The sequence below is a fragment of the Corvus moneduloides genome, chromosome 12 (genome assembly GCF_009650955.1).
Source record: "Corvus moneduloides isolate bCorMon1 chromosome 12, bCorMon1.pri, whole genome shotgun sequence".
NCBI lineage: Eukaryota > Metazoa > Chordata > Aves > Passeriformes > Corvidae > Corvus > Corvus moneduloides.
Window position 1 is genome coordinate 12,419,473 of NC_045487.1, and position 20,925 is coordinate 12,440,397.

Genomic DNA, 20,925 nt, shown 5'->3' on the forward strand with positions numbered 1-20,925 from the left:
ACCAGCCTGATGAGACAACCAACAGGCCCAGTCTGCCATTCCTTGTGGTATAAAGATTATCCTTTGTGTCAGTAGATTTCACAGGCATAGTTAGTGTTTAGTGTTCTGAAAAATCAAGACAGATACTGAAGTTTTGGGTAACATTTGACCAACTTAGGTGTGTTTGTAATCAAAGAGAAAAAGAACTGATGTCACTATTCAAAATGTGTTCTAAGAAATACTCAAAACATCTGTAGAAACACCTCTGCTTCCAAAAACGTTTTCCTCAGCTTGGACAGGGACTTAGGAAAATGGGGATCCTTCCTTATTCTGCCATAGCCCCAGTGAGTATCTGCAACTTTCCTGCCTCATGCCTCCCCCCGCACGCTGGAGATTCACCTCTTATAGAAAGTCTTTCAAGTTTTCCCAGTGAAAAGCATTCTACAAACTAGTGTTGCTGTTTTATGAGCAGAAAATGTACCATAAGAGATTCACAAAAGTATTATGAATAAAAACTTCTCCATACAGCATTTTCCTGCCTCTCGTGTGTCTCCCCCAGCCCCTCTGTTGGACAGTTCTATGCTATCCCTACACTTCTCAAATCTTTCCATCCTTCCCTTGCCAGTCTTTCTACACAGCTCTAACCCTCACAGTAATCTGCCTGAATAGTCCTTAAATCCTGCTAGTTTAAACAAAGAAATCAGAAGACTTCATCCGTGTGATTCCTATCATTTTAGCTCATTTAGGATTGAATTACCTAGAAATATATAGAAATGTAAAAGTAAATTAAAGCATCATTGAAAACCTCATTATTTAATAACTGTAATTCAAGCTTCAAATAAGACACATTTCAATGCAGATTGAATAATTTCAATATAAAGTTATTTGCTTTTCTATATCTGTTCCTTTTAGACCACTTTGAGCACATTTTAAATGTGCACAGAACAAAGAAATCCCAAACCAGACCCTTCCAAATCAAATCAACTCAACATCTGTTCAAATATGCAAACAAAATACATTATAATGTCATAAATAGAGGCTGGTTTTGCTGTTAAGTGCATTAGAAAAGAAATCTTCTTCCAGAAGCTATTTAGAAAACACATTAAGTTCAATTTTTAGTTCATGGATTTTCAAACATGTTTCTGCTGGTATATTAAAAAAAAAACAAAACCAAAGAAGTCTGACAACTAATAGGATGTTGAATAAGACTTGGTTCCCAGCAAAGCTATGAATAAGTCATGTTTGAAAACATACTTTTAGATCTTGATGAATTGCATCAAGATAATTAAAGGTGAGACTTGATTAGCTGACATGTTTCCAAACATGAACATTCTTGCCTGTACTCCAGGCAAAAATTATGGTGAATGTTTTTGCAAATTTTCTAGCATGATGAATTTTTCTCAAGTATAATCTAGGCCCAAAGGGGCCCAACTTTCCTGTTAATTGGAATACAAATGAAATCTGTCATTCAATTATTGAGGTACACGATGACATATGGAGAACAGTATGCATTCATCAGAGCTGTGTGTTTATGTGGCAGCTTGTGGACTGTCAGCAATACACCATGCTCATCTTCTTAGAAAAAATCACCTCTGCCAGAATCCATCTTGTTCCACTCACTAACTTCTGCCAGAGGACACACTCACACACACACATGTATATACACACACACATCTTTAAAGTACTTCTCCACCTTAACATTGCTGTTCTATGCTCATGATGACTAGAGTAGAAAGATCATAACAGAGGTCACATATTTTGCTTTCTAATTTGGTAGGGCCTCAAGAGGCTGGTCTGCCAATATGCCAGGAGAATCTGTACCTCATCACCCACAGGCAGAACTGGGTCTCCATGTCTAACAATGACTAAATGACACGTGGATGTTTCAAAGACATTTGGAAGTGCCTTGAGGTCCTCCAATGACAGTATAAAGACAGTATTTTCTGCTAATCTTAATTAATTTACCAGCTTGCTCTCTTACAGCGAAACTTCCATTTACTATTAGCAAACCCATCAGCAGTAAGATGCAGAAAAAATAAATACTGAAGTTACTGGCTGCACATTATGTAGACTTCAAACCCACCTTCCTGGAATGAAATTATAGGCACCCTGCAGCCAGTGGGAACATGGTAGTCTTGCCAGAGATTTCACTGGGACAGAGATTTTACTTCACAGCCTTAGCTTAGGTTGTTTCGTATTGTGGTCATGAAGTTGTGAGAAGAGCTTAGCAATCCTTCTTTTCAAAAAACTGTCCTCCCCAGCATTGCAGCTGGTAGAAATGAGGAATATTTTTCAATTGAATTTTTTCAGCAAATAGTGCAAACTTCAGGATTGACTTCATTTTGCTGAACTTCCTTGTGTAAAAACAGAAAAAGTAAGTGAAAAGTTTGGAGTTTTCATCTGAACTTACTTAATACCACTCCATTTTACTTTTCAATATTAACAATATACTCAACTTTGATATTTTTTCTTTGGGAATAAAATGTTTTGTTTAACCAGAAACTAAACTCTTTCAAATTTTGATTCAGCTACAGTTTTGAAGAACTTAAAACAATTTTTTTTTAAGGAAAATTTTCAGAGTTAATAGCAAGATGAAATATCAGTTACTCAACACAGGTCCAACAGCAGGGGATAAGAAATTTACCTTTTAAACTTGATAGCTTAAATATTAGACCAAAGCATACCCAGTCCATACGTAATTTCCTGATCCTGTTCCCAAAAATGTTAATGCAAGCTCTTTCATCAGTGGGATCTGCAAGCACTGACAGCAATTGCAATAGGCCCCTGAAATCCACAAGAAGAAGAAAGAAATGTACTTTCTGAACTAGTAAAACTTTAATTAACAGGGGGTTCTCTTGGCACAGTTTTTGCTGTTAAATAAATAAAGCATTTAGTCAAAACCATCTATATTTACTATACAAAATACTGAAAAGCAAACATATTTAAAAGATACGGAAATTTAAGGTTCTGTGAAAAGAAACTGTGCTACATGTTATTCACACTTATAATGCACATAACACAACTGCAACACAGTATTTAGATACTGTATATTCATACATGGCTGGTGTAAAGTTTTTGTAAGGGGATGCCATGTTATTAAAACGTGTTTCACAGACTCTGAGCAAGGCAGAATCTGTCTTTTGAATGTCCAAATATAATAAGCCAAAATAAATCAATGCCCAGCTGTAACCAATGGTCAGTCATGTTCCATGTCAGAGTTCACCTGGCACAGCCAGTACTGCACACTTCTCAGTCAGATGGGATTTTGGTAGTGGTGCTGTTTTCTTTTCCAGCAAAATACCTTTGGGTGAAGGAGCATTTTTACCCCTTTGCTGCCCTTTCTTGGAAAATCCCACAGTTCTGAAAGCACTTGAGTTTTCCAGAATGTTTTCTGGTTTTCAGGAACAATCTGCATTAAAAAAAATTGACTAAGAACAATTTCCACCTCTCAGTCTTTCTGGCATATGCTCCACTGAAAAGAGAACAGCTTTAATTACTTCTTCAAAACAAATAGCATGGCATCCCTTCTTAGATGGAATGTACACTGTGTGTTTGCATGCGGTATAATGTCACTTGAATACATCAGACTTTTTTAACACTATAATATAAATAAGCTTATTCCTTCTACTAGACATATAAATGCCTTTTTTTTTTTTGCAGTCCATAATTATATATACATTGAAAAAGAATGATACACAAGCAGCAAAAAAGGCTTAGACTAGAACAACTCAGTGGTAACTAACCAAATTCGTGGCCTTTTCATATTTTCAACACAGAAAATTCTGCATATAAATATTTTTGGACTTTAGGAATTTTAAAATAAACAGAACAGTATAGTTGTCACACAGATCAAACACATTTTAAAAACATTTTGTTAGATTTTACAGAACACGCTGTTGACAGCTAAAAAAATTAAAATATAATAAACCAGATTTTTTAAAGGGGACAATAAGTCTAAACGTCTGCTGATCCAGGGAGACAAGAGATGGACCTAATTACCATTAAGCAGTGATTCTATTCCAATTCCACAAGAAGGCAAGGCTTCCCACTGTTCTTTACAAGGTGATGTCTCTGTGTTCTTAGAAAGGACAATATCCCTCTAAAACTGGTCAGCAGTAAGGTAATACCCCATTTTGGACTGATCAAAACTCTAGTCAGAAAACAAAAAATACCCTAATCATAAAGGGCTTATAACAACGTCGGATAGTTACATTTTACAATATATACTATTGACAAAATACCACAACATTAAAAATAATTAAAACCAAAAGCAAATACATTTATAGAACATTTATGTTTTGATGTAGGAGTTCTCTACTTTCATGTTCCAAAAGAAATGTAGGTGTTTTCCAGTCACTTTCTACCTGCAAAATGGTGATCTGTACAAACCCCAACTGAATCTATTATAAATCTGGGCTCCACAGAAAGCAAAACGTGAATGTACTAACCCTTCTTTTTTTCTTTTTTTTTTTTTTTTTTCACTTTTCCAATTTTCTTTTGACCTTCAAATTTCTCAGCAGCCATTAAGGTCTTGTGAGTGTGGTCTGATTCTCCTTCATGGAATGGAAGCCCTTTGACATGGAAAAAGTAGAAGAATCCAGAATGATTGTGAATGATATTTTTTATACACGTCTCTAAAATAGGAGAAGCACAAATTGATAGGTGCTTGGGAATTTAAATCAGAGGCACCAAGAAAATGCCATGGCATATGTTTCTAAAAAATCACTGTTGTGGAAAAAACAAATATAATGTTAATATTCAAACCACAGATTTCTAAAACACAACAAAATGTACCTGAGAGTGCGCATATTTATATATATATATTTATATTTATATTTTATATATATTGCCAACATTTAAAGTGAGAAAGTATATTTTCCTCAATTCTTTCTCAAAACAAAGAACTGTGGATTTAAACAAAACAAATCCCACCCCCCCGCCCCTCCATGAACCCCTCTCCTTCTCAAACCCCCATGAATGATAGTTATAGCCCAAGTACTAAAATCTAGTGATGCTTTGGAAAACCCCATTTCACATCCTCCTCTTTTCAAATGGTTACCCCAAACAGAGTGGAGAATAAGCAAGAGAAAAACCAAAAATAAAAGAAGTATATTTAAATATTACCCAGTATATAACAGACTGTACTTTTGTCAGTGAAGAATCTCCAAGAAAATAAAGTGTAAGTTGTACAAATGTAGCCCTGTTGACAAGTTTAGCTAATATTTCCTTGTAATTAAGATGATTTGAAAGGATGTGAACACAAACAGGCTACATGAACACAGTATATTAAATTTCCCCCCTGTAGCACATTACAATCAATAAAAAGAAAATAAAATCTGAATAATACTAGAGGTAGCAGCTGTTTGTATTTTCCATTATCTGAGTATCTCTGGAGTCCAACCCTTCGAACATTGCTCCCCTGATGAAAGGCTTGTGTGCGATCAGCCGACGTACAGCAGAGTGGAAAGCTAGATGTCTGCAAGACTGTTTGAAGTATCTTTCTGAGTACAATGGAAGTAGTACTTTTACAGAAGTGCGTTGACGACCTGTATTAAATCACAGCTCAAAAAGCTATGGCTGTTTGCTGTTTTACAAGCCACTTAAAAAAAAAAAATCCACAAGGTGTTTGAGTAAGCTATGCGGTTCCACAACATATAAATAGGGTGAGTTTCAAGAGTTCCATATAACCTCTAAAATATATGCTAGCTGAATATTAATGGAGTAATGATCATATTAATCATAGTAATGCCTTAGTTCTGGTATCACAAGAACTCATTTCCTTCATTTGGGATGATTCTTGGAGGATGTTGGTGGGATCTCTTCTATGTCTGGTAGAAGTGGTGGTAGTGGTGGTGGTGCTCGTGGTGGTGGTGGTGCTCATGTCTTTGTATCATTTGTCCCACTTGGCCTTCATATAAAATGACTGTGGGCAGGTCTCTCACATGTTCCTTTTCCACAACTGTCCCTGGAGACTGGAAGGTTTTGCACATTTGGTGATTCTCCTTTGCCCTCTGCTTATGCTTCTTGTGGATCTGTTGGGATTGCAAGGGAAGGTACGGGAGGTTCTGGCCCACCCGTGCACTTGGGGAAGCCATGGGCAAGGACACCCCTTGAAAAGGTTTATTTCTAACTGCCCTTCCAGGATGCACAGGGGCGACATTTTTACCCTGGGCTTTGGGAGACCTCACAAAGTGCTTGTTTGAGTCCTGGTTCCGAAGCCTCTGTTGGATTTCTGCAATCTTGGCATACGAACTTTCAGCCAGATTGATGTGGTTTGGATCCACCACTTGAGATTTCCTATGGTGAACATGGAAGGTTTCAGGCTCATGAGAACGGGATCTAGTTTGATTCACAATTCTGCCTGGTGGGTCCTGTTTTTGAGCTGCTGGAGGAGATCCTAGGAAATAACGAGCTGAGTTAGTCATCTAGTATTTCAAAGTTTTAATTAGTAGCATGCAGTTGGCAGGGATAGCATTATCGGCAGAACAAATTTTTCCTAAGGAAGTGAATGCAATTATAGCTGTCTAGTTTAATTACATTTAATAATTCTGGCCAGTAAATAATACACACACAAATATGAATACATACCTAGAGAAGAGTGAATGTGTGCATGTGTGAGCATGTGTGTGTATGTATAAAAATCTTTATGTTCCCAACTCTTGGTCATCAAATTAACTGTGAGGGGAATAGTAAAATCCTGGCAGAGGGCAGGGAAATGAAGGAAATCCAAATCTCTTTAATTTAGGGACTGAATCCAAAATTCCAGGTATGAACACACATTCTCCTATTTTTGGGTCAGTAGTGAGTATAAAATATATGCTGGTATCATCTTGGGAACAAGCTCCAACATCCAAAAGTCAGTCCTTGCCTCACCCGCAGACTAAACTTAATAATTTAGATGTAAAGATTGTTCTCCTAGGCTCAGCTCCAAGTTTAGCTACACAAACAAGTACATCAAAGCAGCCTTGCAGCACATTAGCCACTCTGTTGTGATGCCACCTTCACCAGTAATTATCTTGCAGTACTCACAGTCCTATTCCTAAGTCACTACACGCAAATCACACAGCTTCACAATTCACTGTCCCTGATACGGAACGTGAAACTGAAGAAAGAAAAGATTATGATGTTACAACATAAATTACCTGGCCCAAACTTTGATGTGTAGTTCTCTATTCCTGCAAGATCCAAATAGTGGTTTCTCCTTTCAATGTTCTCATCAACACAATGACGATAGCACCCACTTTGCTCTGGGTTGTTCTCACTCTGGTGGTATCTGTCAGCAGGAAGCAAAATTACAATTCAGCACAACTTCTTTAAAGTTGTTATCACCATCTGCAAACCAACAACTAATGGACCCTTTGAAGTGACAGGAGCTGCTCACAAAGAAACAACAAATGCTTGAAATTCTGGATGACCAGATTTGCTAAGTCGATAGGCCTGAACTGACTGTTCCTTCTCATCACATAAATCAACCACAATGTTACAAAGCAAAGGAGGCTTTCAAATTGCATCACACGTGCAAAAGCAAATAAAACCACTTCTAGCATTTATAACTTTCTGTCTTAGGGCCAAATCATTCAACTGATTCTCCAATTTGGACATGCCAAAGAAAATCTGCTGTTTGATTCACGACCATTCCCACCACTGTGGGGAAGTGCTGGGGTAATCCAGATAAATGTTCATGTGTTCCTGCTTCAGACAGACAGGCAACAGCACAGGTGTAGTAACTAGAGAGAGCCTGGGAAGAGAAGGTGTTGGTAGGACAATCAGAGGTAACTGCTGCTTTCCAAAATATAATTAATAAGGTCAGATCAGATGCTGGCTTTAGAATCTCAACTCCTTTTCCTGCTCAGCTTTGCAATTTTATTTATAGCAGAACTATTTCCTGAGAATAAATATCTGAAATACCATTCATTTATGAGGCAGAAAAAATTCAGGCAGAAGTTTACAGTATTGTAGCCCAATATGCCAAACAATTTAATTCAGCAATTTAAATGGAAGTCTGCAAATATGAACAATATTTTCAATATAACAAGCAGGATAAGCAGAAAACTCTTGACTAAGTTGCTGCCTGACATTCATTCAGTCAGTTCAGTCTCCAAGACCACGAGACTGGCTTTTCTATTTCTCTGTGCAAGTGCACTGATGTCAACTTAACACCAGAATTTGGCCTTGTATGCTACACCAGTTGCTAAATATGGGATCTGTACTGTATGGTGCCCAATACTCTGCTTTTAGTCTATTAACACATTTCCAAGTTTCCAGAGGCTGCTGATCCCATCGAGCTTTGGCACAAATGGCTTTCCTGGTCTAGCTTGTACTGTTCAGGGACATTACAGAACTGAGTCCCCTTGTGTCTCTGTCAGACACAGGTCTGAAGTTCCTCTGACAAAAGTCAGAAGACTTGACCTACCTGGAAGATCATTTTTGCTCTACTCTGATAGAGGTAGAGTCTCCTGAATGGAGGAGAGTTTGTCTGGAAAGCAGGTAAGGTTTAAAGACTCTGAGTCAGCTTTGAACTCCAGAAGTGACATGGGGTACTCTCAAAAAAAAAAAAAAAAAAAAAAAAAAAAAAAAAAAAAAAAAAAAAGGGGAATGTCCAGATGTCCAGATATTCTTAATTTTTTGGATACCTTGCCGGCTCAGTACCTTTCCTATCTCAGACACACCTTTACAGGTTGTTACACTTTAGCATGTCAACATAAAAGATCTCTAGGGCTAGAACTTGCCTAACTGCAGTTGCCAGGCATGAATCACCTTCAGAAACCACTGGGACTTGCACACATGTGCTGGAGACAATGCACAGTTAACCCAGGAAGAAATATCATTGAATTTAATCCAACACAATTAAGCAACACTGTATAGAGCACTGTCTGTTGGAAATGAAGTTAACAGGGAACCTGTTATTTTGTTACTGTAATAAATTCAATCTCTCATCAAGACAGAGAACAAAAATGATGCCAGTACTGCCACAGCCCTACATTCTAATAACTTTCTTACATGCAAGATGACGTTCAACAATATTCATGCAAATATACACAGTGAAGCAATTATACACTGATGAGAGATGTGCTCCACTGTCAAAGAGAACTTCAAGTACTTCTGAGAACTGAAGTGTCTGGCATCCAGCCCCACAATGCTATCCTGCAAACACATGGGAAGACAGAGGCAGGCATCAACCATGCCTCAAGGACTGTGTAAAAATACAGTGTTGTTACTGGGTTTGGGCTTGGTTTAGTTTTGGTTTTAATAAAAATGGCATCTGCTGAAGTGTTTGTGGAGTGTATGGAAGTCCTTTCTAAAATTCCCAGGCTGATGTGTCATCCTGATGGCACGAAGCACACAGCAATATAGCAGGAAAGGGGAGTAGAGCAGTGACAGAGCACAGGGCAGAAAAATGCAGGGACATCTCCTGAAAGCCTCACTCACTGAGAACACAGGGTTTAAGTCAGCCAGGGAGAACCAGGCTATCTAGCCATGAATCTAGCTACTTATCTTGATACTCATATTAGCCCTACAGGTGAAAACTCCTGCCTGTAGCTTCCAGCAAATGAAAAATCTAACCCATCTATCTCCCAGCCTTCAGGATAAAAACATTTCTATCCATTTTATCTTGAATACGAATCACATCTTGCCTAGAATTCCTAAGTGACTGAACATGTGAGATGTGTGCACTTCTCACAAGTCCTCATTGCTGCTTTCAAAGGGAAAGCAACTGCATTAATATCACGAGATTCTGATCTGAGCTTTCCTGAGGGCTGTCAGCTTGGCCAGAGTGCACGAACATCCCTGAAACACACAGTGTGAACAGCACTCTCTTCATCCTGTCTACATTTTTTAGTGGGATGCAACAAAAACTGATGCTGATCTACTCAGCTCAAGATACAGATTTGTTCTATGAAGTCACTCACCAAAGGGAGGAGAAGGATAAATATTTTGTCCCAACATTTGATGCTTCTATGACTGTGGATTTAACTGGAAGTGCATGCTGTTCATAAAAACACTACATTTGCAGAGCCTGGACTTTAAGGTGGATAAGAGGGGGACTTCAAACTGAAAGGGGATTTTTGCACTAGATTATCAAACAAAAACAGTCTATTGAATTCACACAGGGCAAAACTTTGCTAATGGGCAGAGGGAATCTGCACACCACATCTAGGCCAGCAAGTAAAACCACAGAGTATTCTTCAGTTCATAGAAGATTTTGTACAGAGTTGCTGACACAAGATTAATACTAATTTTATTCTTCTTTTAATCTGAAATTTGACTGTACTGGGATTTGCTCACTGGGATAACTCACTAGCATTTTTTCTCCATCCAAAAAAGGGAGGTACTGTTCTCTTGTCAGTTTTAATAAGACTGAATGCTCCTTGTCCTGATAAATTTGTTATGTATTCAGACAAATATCTCTAAATCCAAGGGAAGCCAAAAGTTTGTTGTTTTTTTCTTTTTTAAATTTGCAGCTGAAGAAACAAACACAACTAATGAGTCAATGTCATTACTGTAACATTTCAGCAAACACTTCCCTCTGCCTTAGTATGAAACATAAAATGTTAAAGTATACCAAATATACATGAAGATGACCTGTTAGCACTCTGGTCAGGTTATGAACTGGTAACCAAGTTAGACCATATAAAGCTTGGCACTGTTTGAGTTATGAGTGAAAAAGATGGGCTGGAAGGAGGATAGAGAAAGGCAGGAGCTGGCCACTAAGGAGATGAAAAGGTTTTAGGACACTTTTAGCCAAAAGGCTGTGCTATTAACCTCCCTTATCTGCACACAGCATCTAAAAAGACAATTCAGATCCTCCAAAGAGCTCATAGAAGAAGAAAATGTCAGGATTTTTTTCTTTTTTTTTTTTTTGTTTTAATGTATATATCCAGCTATGGAATCTGCTCATAAGTCCACAATGAAAACTCCTGTAATTCCTGTATTTTAAAATAATTTTTAAAAATAAAACAGGCAAGAAAGAAATCAGCGGTTGAGGTTTCCTCAGAGCTACCCAGTGGCTGCTAGGAGTCAGGGTTCAATTCCCCTTACCTGAGAGAAGCCCTCTGCTTCTTCTCAGAGCTTCTTGCTTCTTCATTAGCTTTGTTTTCAGCTCTGTGCCTGGCACTCTGCAAATCTGCCAAGAGAAAGCACATTATTGTCACATCACTGCCCTTGCTGATCAGCATAAGTAACAATCTACATTGCAAATACGTTTGTTGGTGCCAGTAGATCAGGATGGGATGTATCATTTCATGGAACCTTCTCAAATGTGCTTTTGCCCGCATGACAGATTGTAGTCAGATGTAACCTCGACTGTAGGGTTAGGCTGCACTCCATGTGGCAGCCCAAGTGGAGCCACACTCACACTGACAGGCTCAGTAGCTGGCAATTCACTGCTGTACTAATGCATCATGTAGCTTCCCAGCAGTGGGAATTTGCTTGTGTCTGCTCTTGAGGGAGTGAGTGTTTTATTAAAACTGAGGTAACCAGGCTGTCCTTTTAGACCTGATGCCTATGTTTTCTACTGAAGTATTATTTTAAATACTTTTAAGTATTTCAATTTAGTACTACTCTATCTACTGAAGTAATTATTCTGATACAACTATCATTACAGTGAAGATAAGTTGGATAAGCCATCATGGTATGAGCATTTTATAATGGCAGACTCTGCCAGCACAGAAAAACGTGCAATTTTTATGCATAGATTCTTCGAGTTTGCTTATGCTTAATTGTTTATTTTTACCCAGCAGCAGCGGTAGCTATGCACTGGCAAGAAACATTTTATACCCCTACACCTGCTTCCACACAAACCAAGAGCTGTAGTATCAGCAGAGACAAAGTGGTCAAAAAGGCCTTAGATCTGCCTTGCAGTGCATAAAGACAATTACACAACATGTGGGTTATTGCCGCTTCCAAAAGAAGCAATCCATCAGGAGAGGGAACCCTCATTTGCTAATGAGACACTGAAAGAGGGCAGGTAATTTTACAACCAAGATCATAAAGCAGGTTCATGGGGTTTAATATACCCACATAATTATTTGCCTTTAAGTATATATGTATTTGTATTAACAAAATATAGAGATGGGTTTTCAAGGGACTCTGGGAGTTTTCTGTACTTTTTCCAATGGGTGATTGCACATCCTTACCAGTATGATTCAACAAGATACTCTTTTTCTTCTGGCTGCCATCTGGTGCCACAGTAAGTTTCACTCGCAGAGTTTTGCTGGAACTAGGAGAATGGTTTACTGATGCATCAACTACCTCATAGATGGTATGAAGCAAGCTGGTAATATCCTAGAGTTGGATTGAAACACAAAAGAACACAGTACTGTGAAAATGGCATGAAACCTTCAGCTTTGATGCTTACAATTGTTTTGGACTTGGGACTATTAAATGCTGATGTATCCTCAGAAGTCACTGAATTTAGAAGAGTTCAACTTGCACAGAGCGTTACAATCTTCACCAAGAGGAATTATGAATTGGGGCAAAGCAGACCAAAACACTAACAACACCACAAAGATATTCAGGTTTCCCAAGCTCTGATTCAGCAAAATGGTGTTCTTTCTTTTCTTTGATTTACACAGAACCCAGGGATAATCATTCATACTCCACTAAAAATTGAGTTCACATGGCCAAAAGAAATACAGCAATTGAAGAAAATCTTGGACATTACAGTCTTCCTATTTGTTTGGGAGTTTTTTTTGGTTTGTTTGGTTTTTTTCCTTGGGATAATTAAATGGTTGATTATCTAGAGGAAAACCAGTAGGAGAAGTGGCAGAACTGTAAACCTCAGGTTTGGAAACCAATGATGTCTGTCTGAATGTCACCCTACCATCTGTGTTTTGGGGTCTAGCTTATTTTGTAAAATTCAACCAGTTCTAAACACACATTTTTAACTGAAAATATTATCCAGTCTATTACAGAACCTTCTTCACAGATCTCTTTGAAGGCAATGGGATGTGAACAAAGGCTTACATGTCTGCCTATATTGGAAAGAACAGCAGACAATTTTAACAAGCCAATCGTTTCAAACAGGAGGAACACTGTTTAGTAGCTGGTGATACTCAAAGGTCTCTCAGGCTGATTTAATCCAGCCAGGCTCAAACAGGGTACTACCTTAAATTGCCAGGATGAAAAGAGGATCTCTTGGCTCACAGCTCTTCCTCAAAGGGATTTTACCCAACTGATCTTGGGCACCAACCTAAGGCCAAAGCATTCTGATCATTGTAGGCTGTAAAGAGCCCATTGAATGCATATCTGAGAATTTCTCCATGCTGGCCTTCCTTTTCCTTGATCTATCCTAGTATCTAAGCTCTTTCCAGATGCCTGCAAGCACAAAGGAAATATCGAAATCATCTTTTGCTAAGTATAACTGGTTCTCAGGATTAAGAGTCAGGTCTATAAAAATTCAAAACCTCTACAACTTTTCCCTTGCTCAGGGGTCACACCTGTAACAAGGGCAGCTCAAAGTTTAGTATGCCCTAATGGGGCCCAATACTTATCAACACACCACACAGTCCTCATTATGGAACCAGCTTTAAAGATGACACAGAAATACTAATTTCTACTCACACAGAATTTAGGGAAATACTGACCTTATGGCCAGGACTGATGATATTACAGTAGATGATTTTTCAGCTCAATAGGAAGAAAGAATAACTAAATCCTAGGGGGTCCAGACTTTATCTTAACATGTAACCTCTCTAACTTTTCTGCACTCAGGGGAATTTCTCCAGACTTGTAAGTTCAAGACAATATAGTCATAAAAAGACAGCAGAATTTGCAGTGTCTCGATTATTTTTCAACTGATATTTTTTCTCTCATGGCTGCAGAAGTCTATATGGGATATAACCACCATGTCAGTAGCTGCTTTCCATGCTCTTGACAATCACCATCTAAAGCTTGAGTGTGGGTCAGAATGCTCTGTGTCAATCTGGCGGACACCTCACAGCTCTTTAACACATCTCCCTTCTCACGCTTCCTCCCTAATTTGAAACATAACCAGACCTCTAAATAGACAGAGCCACATCCAGCAGTCAGCTTGAAGAGCCGGATTTTCATTTCCTCTAAGAGGACAAATCCAAGCAAGCACATAAACAGACAAAAAGCCATATCCGTTGTTTTATACACCCTTCGTAAGTCATGTTCTAGGAGCACTGTGCTATAATCCTATACTTTGATAAGCCAAACCTTCTCCTTCAGCAGAATACTTAAGCACAGTATTTATCCTTAACTGGGCTCCATACACTCAGCACTTGGGTAAATGGAGCTTTTCCCATACATTCCTGGACATGTTGGTTAGCCAACATGTCATCTTTCCACACAAGGCTGCTATCAAGAGGTTATTATCAACTTTTTCATTCACAATAATCTGCCCTTCCTTTTTTCAGCTATGCCAGATATTTGTAAATTCAGATGTTCGAACATCTAGTCTATTTCAGCTTCAATAACCAAAGATAAAAAATCCCCCGCTGTCCTTTTACATGATTTTTTTTCAGGGTTGAGGTCTAACTTGCTAACTGGCTGACAATCTGCACCTTGTGTTCTGTGAGGGTCTTTCTCAACAAGCTGCTTGACTCAGCAGTTCAAAAAGTACTCCCAAAGGCTGTCAGGGAAGGCCAAATGTGGCATTTGTGTGACACATACTTGGCAAGTCACAAATATGTGCACATGCACATCACAGCAGAACAAGTTATATCTCTCAGCCAAACAGGCCCGAATTAACCCAAATTAATGCCCAGGCTGTGAAATGACTGCACAGAGGACTCAGGACCCTTGTGGACTTACACACTGCTGCCTTTGCATTTTGTTATGTGCTTAACAGGCAGCCTCCTCCATGGTGTTCTGAACAGCTCTGCATTCTGGCACTGGAGGAACGTGGTTGTCACACTGGATGCATACCAAGATCGAGGTTAGGGATAGCCATGAGCAACCATTTAGTGCTTATGCTGATCTTTTAAATACTGACAACAACATTTTTATTATAGGATTCATTTACTTGTGGTCCTAATTTGGGGTTGGCAATTTCAGCAAATTGACAGCTCTGATTTGGTCAAACAAGGCTGCTTGGGTCGTTCTGTCTCATGCACCAGTCCTGGCTGAGTAGGTACCAGCTACAAGGCAGCTTGAGCCTCCTGTTGCTTCACAATTACAACATATGAATTTCTGAGGTGCTGATCTACAGGGAATGGTCTTTGTCAAAAAGGTTTGAACTGTGACTAAAACTGCCTTCTCACAGCCCTGTTTGGCAGCTAATACGGTAATGGTTTCTTGTCAAATTGGTAGCAATAGACCATTAAGATATGTTACTCTATATTTTATAGTTACATGTATATTTACCCCCAAAAGTATTTTTATTTTCCCGTAGCCTGCCACCAGACATTTCTCTTGAAAGCTGTCCCACTGAACATTGCCTGCATCCATTGAGACAGCTTTACCTTCTACACACCAGCTTCTGCATGTCACCATGCTAAAGAAATTTAGCATCAAAGATCAAGAACTAAACCTAGTTAAATGTTCCTCTTGTCTGATACATCAACCAACATGACTCAGAGCCCACCTACGAAAGAACCGAACTTTTCCGCACAATGAATTATGAGTTTTGAAAGTCATGTGATTTTGCAACTGTTTTGATTTAGACTGCTTGCACCTCCCCCACAGAAAGTGGAGTTTTAGACTACTATCTTAAATGGGTAAAGGGAAACAAGAACAAACAAACAAAAATATTTCTCTCCTTTATAGCAAATGGATTATATTTAGAGGGGAAGTATGCTGCATGACTAACTTCTGAGGGGCTTCTGGTATGCAGAATTCTGCTGGAATCTCTAGTTTAATCAAGTACAAAAACTGAAACTAAGATATATTTCCACAGAGAGGAAAACAAATGCTCGTTGAGTAGTATCCAAACAGCCAGCACATGCCATACCCAGATTTGTCTTTTGCTTATTGAACACCACGGTTGGTTTTTCCAGGGTGAAAACCCCATCCTTTTTTATCAAGCAGCCAAGGCAACAAAGTATATTAAGAAGAGAAAATTTAATAGATTGCCAGAGATATTTCCATTCAAAATATTAAAAAGCAAACAGTTAAGCCCACACATGTATGCTGCACTCACACATGTATCTGCAGAATACTTTTTTGGATCTCCAGTAGGAGATTAACAGTAATTTAGAACATTCAGAGAAACCAATGGGTCTGAAAAAAGAACGAGAGCACTGAAGTATTCCTCATTCCTTCCAGAACTTATGTGAGACCAAGAAAGTCCTTATCCAGGTACTATTTTCTATTTTTAAGGAATATTAGTGGTACAGGGATGACCTTATTTTTCCCAGTTAATAAGCTATTAGCATAGCTTATCATCCCAAGGCTAGTTAGCAAATTAGAGATTTTTGTAGAAGCCACTAATAGGCTTTTCCATTAGAATTAATTTAACAGAATGGGATATTTGTACCTAAAAAACTCCAACCAACAAACAACCCCCAAAAAATGCTAAACTACTAGCCTCCCTCAAATAAAAAAAATAAACCACAAAACACCCCCAAAACCAAGAGTTTAATAACACTGAAAGAAAAGATTCAGTTTGAGTCTTTGTAGCTTGCCTGAGAGAGAATTCTTCGACCCCCCCTTAAAACCAAAAGAGAAAGTTATATTTTCTCTTAATATTTCTACCTGACATGAAGCCACCATTTCTAATGGCTGAAATTATGGCCACAGATGGGCACTGCTCCTCTATCCATTGGTTTAATTGTTCTATGTCCTGAGTTAGTACAATGCTGACAAACACAGTGAAAACCAACAAATTTCAAGATAAGGGTCAGGTGGATAAATGGTTGCCCCAAAAAAGCCAATATCCTTCCAGAAGTCAATGACTGAGTTCTGAATGCAGATATAACCTCAAACCTTTTTATTCATCAGAGCACAGGAGTAAAAAAATCTAAAAAGGGAAAGAACAAGTCACAAAGGAAACATAAGAGGAAAAATTGGGTATTTAATGTAAGACACAAAGAACATTTTTAGCATTAAAAATGCATGAAGAGAAACATCAATATCAGTTCATTACCTTTCCCTTGGAAAAAGATAAATACAAATGTCTCATTTGTACTTTGTTTGTAGTTTGATTTCTACATACAGCAGGATGTTTTTATTGCAACATCAGCTCTGTTTGATCACATACATTTTTGAATCATTCTTATTTGGAACGTGAAAGGAGCTTCACTTGCCATCTGCTCAAAAGCTACTCTAGAAGAAATTCCCCTTTTTTTTTTTTTTTTTGTCCTGACAAGGAACTTTCTTGTGTGCTTATTCCTGTGCAGCCGCTCAGCAAAGAAACTCAATTTTACAAGGAAGAAATGATAAAAAAAAACCAAAAAACAAGCTTGTGTTTATGAAGTATAATTACATTCAGAGAGCTCAATATAAAACCTCATGGATCAAAACACATTAGTTCAATTATCCAAGTTTCAAGTCCAATTACAAATATTCGTGTGAAGATAATTACAGCGCAGCTGTCAGTTCTAAAAAGGCCTGCTGTACATAATGAATTGTCCTCTTATGGCTTATGGAATGAAGGGAAACATTATTAGCCAAGTTTTGTAATACACATATTAGAACAGGAGAAGTTATCTCTCACTAAACCAAAAAGGACGGAAAACCAGACATCCTTATGACAGAAAAAGCAGAAGTTTAGTAACATGCAGTAATGCTAATTTATAATTTGCCATCCCAATATTTATGCTCTCATAATGGGTGTATCTCTTCAAGAAGCCTGACTAGATATGAATTTCTAATTATAAAGACTACAGAATAAGTCATACAGATTCTAGGAGGAAATCAAAGCAGCATTAAGTTCTGAAGATGTTGTTAAGATCCAGAAGAAATTTCACTAAGATGGAATTTGAATGCTTTTGCGATGATCTGTCATTCTGTAAAACCCAAGGGAAGTTGTATCAACTAAATACACAGCTTATTTACAATTTTTAAACATTTGAATGAAAAAAACCCATTCAGTCCATTAGTAAAATTGCTCCCCACCTGTGTGTCTTACAAACTTAATTTAACACCGTGGATTCCTGTGGAAACTCTCTGGACATGAGGTATAATGTTTTAAACACAATGATTTTGAATCAAATGAAATGGATGTGGGTGGGCATGCCACTTCTTTTCCGGTGTCTCACTTTTACAACGTGGTGAAAAGCAAGAATAATACTACTGACTTCTTTTTGTAAGGCACCTCCAGGTCTACAGGTAAAAAAACTTAACTTAAAAAATTTCGTCTCTCTGTTAAATCCAGCTATAAATCCAGGAGACATTAAAGGGAAATTTTCCAAGAAGGAGAAAAGGTTCATATTAAGCTTTTCTCACCAGAATGCTGGACCTTTGTTAAGAAAAGCTGACTGTTTCTGAATGCATTTTCATCAGCTCACTAAAGGGCACTGGTACAGATCAGCCTCTTCCTCAGACTGCCCATTCTGTCCCTGATCCAGCAATGTACTTCACATACTTTTAACTGAAAACATGTCTCTTATTCATTTTAATTGAAACTATTCAAATGTTTAATGTTCCCCCTCGTTAAGTCATTTGCTGGAACAGGAGCAGAGTTGCTTAGCAAAGGACAGTATCAGGCACACTTTGTCTACCCAGCTCCCAGGGGCCAGGAGAACAAGGATTTCTATGTCATATTAAGAGACTAAAATTCCTCTTTTGTGGCCAGGATTATCTATGAGCTGCTATTGATAGTCATTGTTGCTCAAAAAAAACCATCATAAATTGCACCTGGATTCAACAGAAGATAACCAAGAAGATGGCTTATACAAATGGTCCTGGAACAGTTTGCAGAAGAAGTGTGTGACATAAATGGGAAGATTTGCAATGGTGTATACTGCTTGTTTCTATCTTTGGTCACATGTAAAGAGCTGAAAATTATCAAACTATTTGGTCCCTTGGTTGAAAGAATTTTTTTTGGCACAGGTTCAAGCCTGAATGTAGCAACCTCCAGACCTCAGAGTAGTATAATATTCAATCCCTGCACAGATTTGGTTTCAGTTAAGCTGTAGTCTGCTCTTGTAGCAGGGAGAGATAGAATTTGGCTGTAACATATTCTCAAAGTACAGTCAAATTAAGCTCTTTGGTGTACCACATAATCACAAATAATTATTGTATACACACTTGAAAGCATATTCTCGTTATGTTCAGCACATGGAACTCCCACTGACATTAATGGGAATTCCATGCCTGAATGTAAAAGACACCCATGTGTGTGGGTTTGGGGTTTGCGTGTTTTTCCCCTATTTTTGAGAGTCATGATAATCTTGTAATGAAGACTTAGCCTTGGGTTTTGAAAGACCTGGGTTCAATCTGCCACTAGGTTCTTGTGAGACTTCAAGCAAGTTATTTCATTCTTCTAGTCTCTATTCCACAAACATTAACAAATACAACACTACTTCCTCACCTCACCCCTCCTTTTCTTGCCCTCCCTCTCTCTATCTCCCTATCTGAAACTCTGGACTTGGCCAGCAACTTTTCATCTGCTTGTTCTCGTGCATGAGTGGCACAGATTTCACTTCACTATTCAACGCACTATCAGAGTAGCGACAATAAAAACAACCTTGTAATGATGTTCAAATACATGTTAAAAACCCTGAACAACCACCACATTTGGCAATGTCAAAAGAAATTTGCTTCAGGCTTACAGGAAAAAAATCTGCCCTCAGTTGGTGTCTAAGGCCACTACACTTTCAGTATTTGCCCTATTGCTTTCAGTCAGTTTTAGCAATTGTCACAGGCACCAGCATTAGATCTAAGTGAGAAAAAGCCTTTGATTTTCAGTTGATTATCTAAAGGCATGGGAGCCAGTAAACACACATCACAAAAATCAATGACAGCACACGGCAGTAAATCCCAAGTAAAAGACATTCTTCTAGAAGAAGTGTTATTCAATTCAGGCAGAAATAGTTCTCAAAAAAGACTATATCCTAATCTATACATCCTCTTATTTGGCTTCTCATTTGCACATGAAATGTGACTTGAAGACATCCTGATGATAAAAAATACACACAGGTATGCTTTAACAGCCATTCTTTATGGTCCTCCAGAGAACATCATCAGTGTTATTTATACTTGGAGGGAAAAGGCAGAGATCAGCCCAATATTCATGAAAACAATAGAAAAGTATAGTTAGTACTATTGGAAAGAACGTCAGCAAGCAACCTTGCTATTTAGTTAGCTTAACTCTGAAAAGCAGGAGAGAAGCCAGAACAATATACATTTGCAGGGGTTTATTTTGACAATGTGTTTAGCTGTTCAGTTGTTTCAGATATTTTTCCTCCTCAAATGCCAGTACTATTTTTTAAAGGCTAATCTCAGGTATTAAACAACAACCAGCTTAAAAAATGGTACAGTACATCTGAAAACAGTGAACTACTGGTGGGATTGTTTATAGGAGAGAAGGGTCCATGGAAACTGCTATTTAAGTTGGCAGGACACCTCTACTTCATAGTAGAAAAAATGTTCCTGTTATAAAACACTTCTCTTGTTAGCAAGCGCTGCACATAAAGGGGCAGCTGTACTTTGCTTACCTCACGTGTGACTCTTCCGTTGTTATCAAAGTCATACAGTGTGAAGGTCCATTCTTGCCTGTTATCTTCCTCTACAGACACATCACATTGCAATTCCTAAGAAACATGCAAAGAGCAGCTGATTACCTAAAGCAAAAGGCCTGTTTGCAGAGGAGACTCTCTGTAGAAGGAGGCTGCTTGCTTTCTTCCTTCGTCCCTCCCCTGTGGGAGGAAACTTTCAGGATATGTCCCGGAGAGGCCTCTGTCCACCACAACAAAGAGGTCCCATCACAGTCATATAACACTCCTAACTCTCTGGGATACACCTCAGGGAATTCACAACATGCTTTCTACTGCATTGTAGAAAACAGGAAAAGGTACAAGAAAACTACTCCCTGAAGCT

At 38.3% G+C, this 20,925-nt stretch overlaps 1 protein-coding gene across 2 annotated transcripts in view; it reads right to left on the reverse strand.

Annotated features, from left to right (window-relative positions):
- Positions 1 to 2,792: 2,792 nt before the first annotated feature.
- NKD1 (NKD inhibitor of WNT signaling pathway 1) overlaps positions 2,793 to 20,925 on the reverse strand; it is a 108,858-nt gene continuing 90,725 nt past the window's right edge. The window contains exons 6-10 of one of the 2 annotated variants that reach the window (XM_032121816.1): positions 20,544 to 20,639; positions 12,117 to 12,264; positions 11,020 to 11,104; positions 7,122 to 7,252; positions 2,793 to 6,376 (exon numbers count right to left, since the gene is read on the reverse strand). In XM_032121816.1, coding sequence (XP_031977707.1) covers positions 5,802 to 6,376; positions 7,122 to 7,252; positions 11,020 to 11,104; positions 12,117 to 12,264; positions 20,544 to 20,639 — 1,035 coding nt within the window. In that variant the 3' untranslated portion in view covers positions 2,793 to 5,801. The remainder of the gene's footprint in view (positions 6,377 to 7,121; positions 7,253 to 11,019; positions 11,105 to 12,116; positions 12,265 to 20,543; positions 20,640 to 20,925) is intronic. The other variant, XM_032121817.1, reaches the window with a different exon arrangement.